Source organism: Vespa velutina, chromosome 13, assembly GCF_912470025.1.
Source record: "Vespa velutina chromosome 13, iVesVel2.1, whole genome shotgun sequence".
Taxonomy (NCBI): domain Eukaryota; kingdom Metazoa; phylum Arthropoda; class Insecta; order Hymenoptera; family Vespidae; genus Vespa; species Vespa velutina.
The window spans coordinates 2448150-2457762 of NC_062200.1; the positions used below are offsets into that span (position 1 = coordinate 2448150).

The 9613-nt window shown below is 32.6% G+C and overlaps 2 protein-coding genes across 2 annotated transcripts; one reads left to right on the top strand and one right to left on the bottom strand.

Moving 5' to 3' along the window:
- Positions 1 to 755: 755 nt before the first annotated feature.
- Positions 756 to 6375, top strand: LOC124953932 (histone acetyltransferase KAT2A). Its single transcript, XM_047506012.1, has 5 exons — positions 756 to 1248; positions 1477 to 2456; positions 2538 to 3098; positions 3197 to 3921; positions 4016 to 6375. Exons 2-5 carry the CDS (start codon positions 1486 to 1488, stop codon positions 4207 to 4209), a joined length of 2451 nt encoding a protein of 816 aa, XP_047361968.1. The 5' UTR covers positions 756 to 1248; positions 1477 to 1485; the 3' UTR covers positions 4210 to 6375.
- LOC124953871 (serine-rich adhesin for platelets-like) lies at positions 4751 to 9516 on the bottom strand. Its single transcript, XM_047505873.1, has 5 exons — positions 9345 to 9516; positions 8260 to 9299; positions 6737 to 7482; positions 6418 to 6636; positions 4751 to 6347 (listed from the first exon to the last, which is right to left on the bottom strand). The coding sequence occupies exons 1-5, from the start codon at positions 9514 to 9516 to the stop codon at positions 6257 to 6259; spliced, it is 2268 nt and encodes a 755-aa protein (XP_047361829.1). The 3' UTR covers positions 4751 to 6256.
- Positions 9517 to 9613: the final 97 nt, after the last annotated feature.

The following is a 9613-nucleotide window of genomic DNA, read 5'->3' on the forward strand; positions in this document are numbered from 1 at the left end:
CGTCATAAAATTCTTTTGCCACAGGTAAATTAACTAGTATGTATGCATGTGTACACTATGTATATATATATGTGTGTGTGTGTGTATACATATATATATATACATACACATATATATGTGTGTATATATATATATTACACTAGGAAGAGAGTTTTCTTCAATAAAAATATATTAAAATAATGAATTAATGTTAATAATTTAAAATAATTGGCAGAGATGAATGAACAAATTTTACCATAGACTAAAGGTATTATATTTTACTTTATAAAAACAAAAAGAAAAGCGATATACATTATTTCTTATAAAAAAATCACTCCTTCCAGTACATACATACATAAATACCACAATTTTCGGTATATGTAAATACATATATACTTATGTATACGTACATACGTACGTAAGAAATATGTGTATAAGGATTATTGATACTTTTAGAAGCACTGATATAACGTTTATTTTACGTACGTATATATCTACGTACATATATATACATACTGTATATAATATCGTTGTATAAAAACGAACTTCTGTAACTCTCTAAATACCATGGACGCTGAGGAAAAATTTGAAATTAAGAAAAATAGAAAAAATAAATGTATATTTTATATTCTACATCTAATGTGTTTAGGAAAAATGTGAATTAGAAACTCTTTTGAGTAAATACGTTATAGAAGTTTGACTATTTTTAATGTAGTAGCAGCATGCTATTCAAATTTCGCGCTAAATAATTAATTGCATGATTTTTGTATTTTTACTTCTTTTACAGCAACCAATGAGCATTGGTTTTTCCATTGTATCCATAATAACCAAATTTTCAATTGCTTTTCTTTACGATACATAAACAATACTATTATTTATTACTATTTACTATTAATACAAATCAATATTACATTTATTACATTTTCTATACAAAAAAATATTTATCAAAATGGACGAATTTTATTTGACGTCACAAATATCGAAAGTCAGTTCGATCATATGATTCACTTGACGCATACGCATATATGTAGTTTGTTTAGTTGAACAAAAAGTCTGACGAAAAATAGATGAAAAATACGAGTTCAAATATCAAAAATAAAAAAATATTGTTCATTTTTTCCAAATATTGAAATAACATTGCATTTATTGATATGTGTCTTAAGTGTGTGTAAAATAAATTTTTTCTTTTACTTATACTTAACCTCCCGTCATCGTTGTTGTTGTGTAAATAAAATTGCGGAGTACAACTCAATAAGAACAAAAAATCAGGTTAGTTGAAATCATCATTTATAAAAATATTTCGGATTTAATTGTAATTAAAAGCATATTATATATACACATTATTTATAAGTGACATAAAATGTGACAGTAAATTATATAGACCAAATTAATACAACAATTAGATAATTTCAATAATTTTTTTAATAATTGACATCTATTGTTAAACATTACTTATAAAAGAAAACAGAGATTATCATGGATTTGATAATTTTTCAGATAATATATATGGCGGCGGAAGAGATAAATTGTAATACAACAATAACCTCTTCAGAAGACGCAAAACAATCTGTAACTAGTACATCACAACATGCAGAAACAAATAAAGAGCAAAACACTGTTAGGCCAAATGAACAGACAAGTCGTCCCAATAATTTACAAAGAATTCAACAAAGAAAGCAGCAAATGTTTAATTGGCCACAATTAAAGAAGTTATTAAAATTAGCTACTTATAGTGCCTGTCAGGTTGTAGACTGTAAATGTACTGGTTGGAAAAATGCGCAACCTTTAACGAAATCATCTAAAAATGAGGTACAACAAGCTGTTACTAATCTCTTTGACCCGTGCAAAAGTTGCACTCACATTTTGAAAAGTCATATTACTCATTTACCAACTCAGTCAGACGAAGAAATTAATAAATTATTGGGTATGGTGATTGATGCTGATAATATATTTATGGGCATACATAGAGAAGAAGACCCAGATACAAAAAAAGTATATTATTATTTATATAAGCTTCTAAGAAAATGCATACTATCTATGACAAAACCAACAATAGAAGGTCCTTTAGGTCAACCACCATTTGAAAGGCCCAGTATAGCAAAAGCAGTGATGAATTTTGTTTTATATAAATTTGGTCACTTATCTCAAAGAGAATGGCAAGCTATGTGCGATATGGCAAAAATGTTTTTACATTGCTTGAATCATTGGAATTTTGAAGCACCTAGTACTAGAAAAGCAACAGTCAATAGTGACGAAGCACCAGCTTACAAAATAAATTATACACGATGGCTTGTCTTTTGTTATGTACCTGCATTTTGTGACTCTTTACCTCATTATGACACACCATTAGTATTTGGTAGAACTTTGTTACAAGCTGTCTTCAAACCAGTGTGTAGACAATTAATGGATAAATGTCACAATGAAAGAGACAAAATAACCCCTGAAAAAAGAGTTCTTGTCTTGACACATTTTCCAAAGTATGTATGATATTTGTAAGTTTACATTAATAATATTATATCATAGAATTTATATTAATAGACTTGTAATCTCATTTACAGATTTCTTTCTATGCTGGAAGTAGAAATTTATTCAGACAATTCTCCAATTTGGGATCCTGAATTCAAGCAAGTACCTCCTTCACATTTACAAGTTAATTTAGAGCCAAAAGGAAGTCAAGGAAGGAGAACAGGGGAATTTGAAAAAGTTACAGTTGTTCCAAATGACAAAGACAATTTTACAACAATAAACATAAGCCCAGGAATTAAAAAACTTCATGAAAAAAGACCACATTCTGAAAGTCGATTAGATGCAAAAAGACGAAAAAACGAAGAATCTTTTGAAGATCTACCTGATGAAACTGTTGCAGAAATTGTTGCGACTATTAACGATCCTAATTACATGTGTGGACCCGATGCTGTATTTCCACCAAATGTACCACGAGACGAAACCGCGAAAATAGAAGAAAGTAGAAAAATTATTGAATTTCATGTTGTAGGAAATAGTTTGACACAACCAGTTTCAAAACAAACAATGCTTTGGTTGATTGGTTTGCATAATGTTTTCAGCCATCAGTTACCCAGAATGCCAAAAGAATACATATCTCAATTAGTTTTTGATCCGTAAGTATTGGAATCAGATAATAATGGATTTTTCAACAAATATATATAGATAATTCTAGCAAAAAAAAAAAAAGAACTTAATATTTTCATGTGTCTAGGAAACATAAAACTTTAGCTTTAATAAAAGATGGACGTCCTATTGGTGGTATTTGCTTCCGCATGTTTCCAACTCAAGGTTTTACAGAAATAGTATTTTGTGCAGTAACAAGTCAAGAACAAGTAAAAGGATATGGTACACATCTAATGAATATGCTTAAAGATTATCATATAAAAAATAATATATTACATTTTCTGACATTTGCGGATGAATTCGCTATTGGCTATTTTAAAAAACAAGGCTTTAGCAAAGACATAAAGTTACCACGTGCAATGCACCAAGGATATATTAAAGACTACGAAGGTGCTACGTTAATGCACTGTGAATTAAATGCTAAAATTGTATATACAGAATTCACAGCGGTTATAAGAAAACAGAAAGAGATCATTAAAAAATTAATTCAGCAAAGGCAACAAGAAATTCAAAAAGTTCATCCAGGTTTAACATGCTTTAAAGAAGGGGTAAGAGGTATACCAGTAGAATCTATTCCTGGAATACGTGAAACTGGATGGAAAAGTTATGCTCAAACTAGAACAAGGGGTGTAGCTAAAGGAACTCAAGGGCCAGAACCAATGGAAGCATGTTTAGACATTACAGATTCATTGTACAATGCACTCAAAAATGTACTAAATAGTGTGAAAAATCATAGTGCAGCTTGGCCGTTTTTAAAACCAGTAGATAAAAATGATGTACCTGATTATTATGATCACATAAAATATCCAATGGGTGTGTACTGTATATATACTTGTTTTTTATATTTAAAACGAAATTTTTTAATTTTTTAATAAGCAAATTTTTTATCAATTATGTATCATTTCAGATCTTAAAACTATGACAGATCGTTTAAAAGCTAGATACTATGTAACTAGAAGATTATTTATAGCCGACATGACACGAATTTTTACAAACTGTCGCTTATACAATAGCCCTGACACCGAATATTATAGGTGTGCTAATGCTCTCGAAAAATATTTTCAAACTAGAATGAAAGAAATCGGACTCTGGGACAAATAAAATCTTTGTTAGATTTATTAAAGTAAAAATATTATTTGAATAAAAATTAACTCTTCATATAAATTCAAATTTTAAACCATCAAACAACGCTAATGTACATTAATTGTTTAAGGCAATGATTTTTTTTCGTAAAATCAATATTATTTATTTTTGAATATAACTAGCATATATTTGAAATTTTCAATTAACAAATTGAAATTGTGGCAATGTCGTCGTTGATGCCACTAATTTTGAAAAATCTGTGGTGAAGGATGAACTTACTCATCTATTTTTAAATATTTTTATTATAGTTATCATATTAAGGTAGGAATATAGGAGTTGTACATTTTTAAATAAATATCTCTGTATACTATTAAAGGATTGTAAAAACACATATTAGTTTTATTAGAATAAAAAGTGTTAAGAGAAAATGATGAGTTTATAAACTGTTTTCAGCATTTCACTTTGCAATTATTCTATCGAACAATGATTTTAATTATCAATTCTACTATTAATAATTATAAAGTAACACGACACAAATATTTAAATGTGAAAACTGTAATTCTGTAAATCATATTTTTATTGATAATACATTCTTAATTACTTTTTTTTTTTACAATGAGATGAGATGTAATTATGCATCAAACATTATTCGTATGAAATAAATAAACTTATGTTTATTTTAAAATTATACTCAATATTATGTACACTTTAGTATATTTAAGGCAGATCTGAACTTAAAATGGAAATATCTCCCTTAAAAATATCTATTACATTTACACGATACAATATGCATCCACTGGTATGGAGGAGGAAAATTCTTTAATGTACACATATTAAAAATAATAATTTATAGTTTCAGTCATACATTTATATACTACAATAACATAAACTAATTTTCGATTAGACGAATGAATATATTTACAAATTTTTAGTACCATACACATCAAGTTCTTTGTAATGTTCACTCATTTAGAAAACTAACAGTTCTTATGGACGGTAAATCATCTATCCTGTCTCCTTATCGTTAGATAAAATTAAATAATAATTAAAATCATACTTCTCCTAACTTTGATATAGTATTCCTCATATTATTATAATAATTTTACGTACACGAGTTAGCATGAATGTGATTACTAACACAAAAAGACAGATTTATAATTTACACATTGTTTGAATAAAGTTAACATTTTTGTGTGACATTATTTAAATTCATTGAGCAGATAAATTGTACAAAAATGGTATACATATTTATTTTTATCTCACATATTTTCTGTTTATAACAATGATAATTAAATACACAAATGCGCGTATTTTGATATAATAATGTATAAGGGTAACAGATGAATCACTTCTTCAAATGATTCATCCTTATCGTGACTATAAAAAAAAACAGGTTGATATCATTTAATAGCTATAGAAAATTGTCATTAAATGAAATAATGAAAAGAAAAAGAAATTCAAGATAAAAAACCGAAGATTGTGATTGATTGGAGCTACACAAAATCCACAATTATGTGATATGGTTCTACATAATATCATTTTATAACATACTACTTAACATTATATCTTCTTAGTACATTTTTTACTCTAATCTTTATACAATCAGTGGCAAAAAATAAATGTAATTTTAAATAGTACAGTAATCACTTTGTACAATTTTAGACAAGTTTCAGGTATGCGAAATAAACATTACCGACAATTAACGTTTTATCAAACTTAACAGTACATTAGTACAAATAAAACAACCGGCACCAATTATAACAAAATTTAACAATCAAAATATATAGAAATTATCACGGTTAACACCGAATCGCCAAGAATATAAAAAGTTCTATGATCTAAAATCCGGTATATCGTATATGTATTAAAAAAAAAAAAAAAGGAAAAGAAAAAAAAAGAAAAACAAAACCAAAAAAAAAACAAAAAAAAAGTATAATAAAAATGTCTTTGGTGCCTCCATTCTATATAGCAAAATATAACACGTAAAAAAATGTGGTGGGGAGTCAATATTATTAATAATGAGTTTAAAATTGATGCATAAAAAAAAATTTTGCCAAAATAAAGTTTATCTCCTAGATGTTTTTCTTCTTCCTGTAGACCTTTTAGGACATCGACTTTTTGTTCGAACCATGTGAGTCCAGGGTAAGGAAAATTCACTAAAATAAAAAATTGATGTAATATTTATCATTGGCACATATTTTATTATCAATTAACTACTTTCATTACCTTGGAGTAAAACTAGGTATAGGAGCGCCGAATGCAGTAACTGGCAACTGATGATCCACTTGAAGGCTTTGTATCTGTTCTACATCTGGCCACAAAGATGTCACAGCCTCCTCTTCCATTGTCGATGGACATGGACCAGTATGATTTGTATTATAACAAGTAGCTTGATGATTTTGTCGTTCTTGCCTTTGTTTCAACTTTTCTATATGTCTTTGCTCTCTAAAAAAACAATATTAAATATGAAATTCAATAATATGCATATTATATAATAAGTTCAATACAAATCAAATTACAAAATCTACAAAGAGAAAGTAAATACCTTATCCTCTGTACATCCCATCTTTTCCTTCTTCTTTCATCGTTTTCTAACTTTAAGTGCCTTTTGTTGAAAATTTCATCATCAAGATTCTCTGTTCCTTCCATTGTATAACAGCTAGTATATACTTTAACTCTCCAATTTGGAACTTCTAACGTAGTATTAATATCTGGTGGGGATGATTCTTTCAAACTTAATGTATAATTTGGATCACCGACTGCTGTATAATAATGTTCTTCTGTCGTTAAAAACGATTCCTTTCTTACAAGAGATTTTCCTTTTCTATCCGTTTTTCGGCTATTTTCATGACTTAATTGTTTATCCTGTATCGTCGAAGTTGTGTCATTACTGATCGTAGATGAACAAGAAACTCCTCTTTTTCTTTTAATGCCACTAGATAATGGCGTTGGATCAGATCTTCGTTTTTTCTTTTCTTCCCACTCTAGTCTAGATTCGTTGCCAATGTCCTGTTTCTCATGCTTACCTTGATTATCATTACATTCTTGTTTGACCGTAGTAATTCCACCACTGGTATTCAAGCGTATTTTAAAACTTTCATTATATTGCGTATTACTAGACTCAGATTGAATACTTTTGTGAATATCACTGGTTGATGGTATAGTCACTGAGTTTAAACTGGGAGGAGAACATGCACCTATATGTTCAGATAAAATAGAATTTTCACTACTTTCTGATCTTAGCTTTTGCAAATTTACTCGTCTGTCCATACGTTCCAAACGCAATTTGAGCTGCAATAAAAAAACAAAAAAATTAAAATATATTCACGCGTTAAGGCTAATTGTTTGGTCATAGTAGTTAACAAATTTAATAAGAGATATTGAAAATTTCAACAATGAATTATGATTTAAAGTGTAAACAATAACATAATATTAAATATACTTTTTTAAGCGATGCGTCGAGTTTCTTCCTTTATTTGGAATATGAATGAATATTATCATTCTCATCTTCGAATTACTTGACATTCTTACTGGACCAAATTCGGTAGAAATTAAAGATAACAATGTAAAGTCAAATCAACGTGTATCGTTGTATGTGTGCATGCGGTAAAGCATGACAAAGTAGCGCCACCACGTGGTAGAAACTTCACGGTCGACCTTCACGGACAGTTTGATAATGGAGAACAAAAGAAGTAGGAGGGATAGAGTGGAAAGAAGAGAACTGACATTCAAAGCATGTGCGCGCCATGTAGCACGTTTTACAAGATGGAGTCAAAACGGCGACGTAAGGAATTGATACGAGAGAAGGAGAGGAAAGGAAGAAGCGAAAAAGAGAGAGACAGAGAGAGAAAGAGAGAGAGAGAGAGAGAGAGAGAGAAGGAGAGGAAAAGAGAGAAAGAGCGTGCGAACAAGAGAGAGAAAGAGAGAGAGACAGAATGACGACCAAACAGGAAGGTGGGGAGATAGAAGAAAGGCGGGAAAAAAGAAAGGAAGCGCGATGGAAAGAGGTAAAAGAGAATGAAGGTAAAACGAAGAATAAAAGTAATGCAGTATGTCATTCCCACGTACCGTCTCATTTTCCTGTCGAAGGGCAGCGAGGAGTTTATCCTTTGTGACGATTTGCTCTGACTGTTGTTGAATAAGATCCAAATGAAGTAATAACAATTCTTTAAGGTGCTTGACCTCGGTGAGATCGTTCTGACGTGGCTCGTTACCCCTTAACGGGCTTACACCGAGAGCGGAGGTCGCCGTTGCTGCGGCCGGCGTCCCACCGTCGGTCATGCTGGCGTACATGTGATCAAAATCGCAAGGAAAACTGAGTATCCCGGCGACGGATTTGCTCTCCTCGTCAACGTTACTCTGGAATTCGTTCCGTGGACAGCTACTATTGTTGTTATTGTTGTTGTTATTGTTGTTACTCGTGGCGACGTTACTAGTTGTCGTTGTAGTTGTCGAAGCACTCGTGCGTGCACCGCTCGTCGCCGACGAGGTGGACAAGTGCTCGTTCATCGCCGCGACCATGTTGTCGTTGTCGTACGTCGCGACCCTCAGCGCCGTCGTTGTCGTCGTCGTCGTCGTCGTCGTCGTCGTCGTCGTCGTCGTCGTCGTTGCTATTGTACTCGTTTCGATAGTAACAGTAGCAGTAGCGATGATGGTAGTAGTAACAGCAGCAATAGCAGTAGCAGCAGCAGCAGTAGTAGTAGTAGTAGTAGTAGTAGTAGTAGTAGTAGCGGTAGTAGTAGCAATAGCAGTAACAGTGTTCGTCGTGATACCACCGTCAAGCTCCAACGACGTCGAGACGTTCGTTAGAGAGCACACTTCGCGGTATTCAGGAGCGGCGTCAGCGTTGCCATCGGCGTAGCAATCGTGAACCGGTGACGACGCGTCCCTCGATGGACGTATTTCAGGAAAATTTACCGGCGTCGCTCGTGGATCCAAATTCGCGTCGTGTAAATCCACGACGCCGACGACGCCCTCGTCGGTAGAAACGGTAACGACATATCCTCCACTACCTCCTCTTCCTTCTCCTCTTTCTCCACTACTCCTTCCACCATTACCTCCTCCAGCTCCACCACCACCACCACCACCACCACCACTACCACCACCACCACCACCACCACCACCACCACCACCACCACCACCACCACCACCACCACCACCACCACCACCACCACTGCCACAACCATTGAAAACAATATCAACGGCATCACCACCACCACTACGACCAGGAAAGACACTGGGAGCAGCAGTGGCAGCGGCAGCGGCAGCACCGAGCTCGTTATTCTCACCGTTCACGAGTCCTCGCGACGGCAATGCGTTTGACATTTTCCTTCTGCTCGGTTCCAGTAATCATTTGTGGACGCCTCGAGCGTACCACGCGTCCACCCCGCACACATTAAGCTATTTCGTCGATCACCGACAC

What these genes read in the sequence shown, in the direction of transcription:
- LOC124953932 (XM_047506012.1), top strand. Translation starts at nt 1,486, where the DNA reads ATGGCGGCGGAAGAGATAAATTGTAATACAACAATAACCTCTTCAGAA. An exon ending in TCTCAATTAGTTTTTGATCC is followed by an intron (nt 3,099 to 3,196) that starts GTAAGTATTGGA and finishes TCATGTGTCTAG; the next exon opens with GAAACATAAAACTTTAGCTT. An exon ending in TCACATAAAATATCCAATGG is followed by an intron (nt 3,922 to 4,015) that starts GTGTGTACTGTA and finishes GTATCATTTCAG; the next exon opens with ATCTTAAAACTATGACAGAT.
- LOC124953871 (XM_047505873.1), bottom strand. Translation starts at nt 9,516, where the DNA reads ATGTCAAACGCATTGCCGTCGCGAGGACTCGTGAACGGTGAGAATAAC. An exon ending in TGGTGGTGGTGGTGGTGGTG is followed by an intron (nt 9,300 to 9,344) that starts GTGGTGGTGGTG and finishes GTGGTGGTGGTG; the next exon opens with GTGGTGGTGGTAGTGGTGGT. An exon ending in ATACCTAGTTTTACTCCAAG is followed by an intron (nt 6,348 to 6,417) that starts GTAATGAAAGTA and finishes TTTTTATTTTAG; the next exon opens with TGAATTTTCCTTACCCTGGA.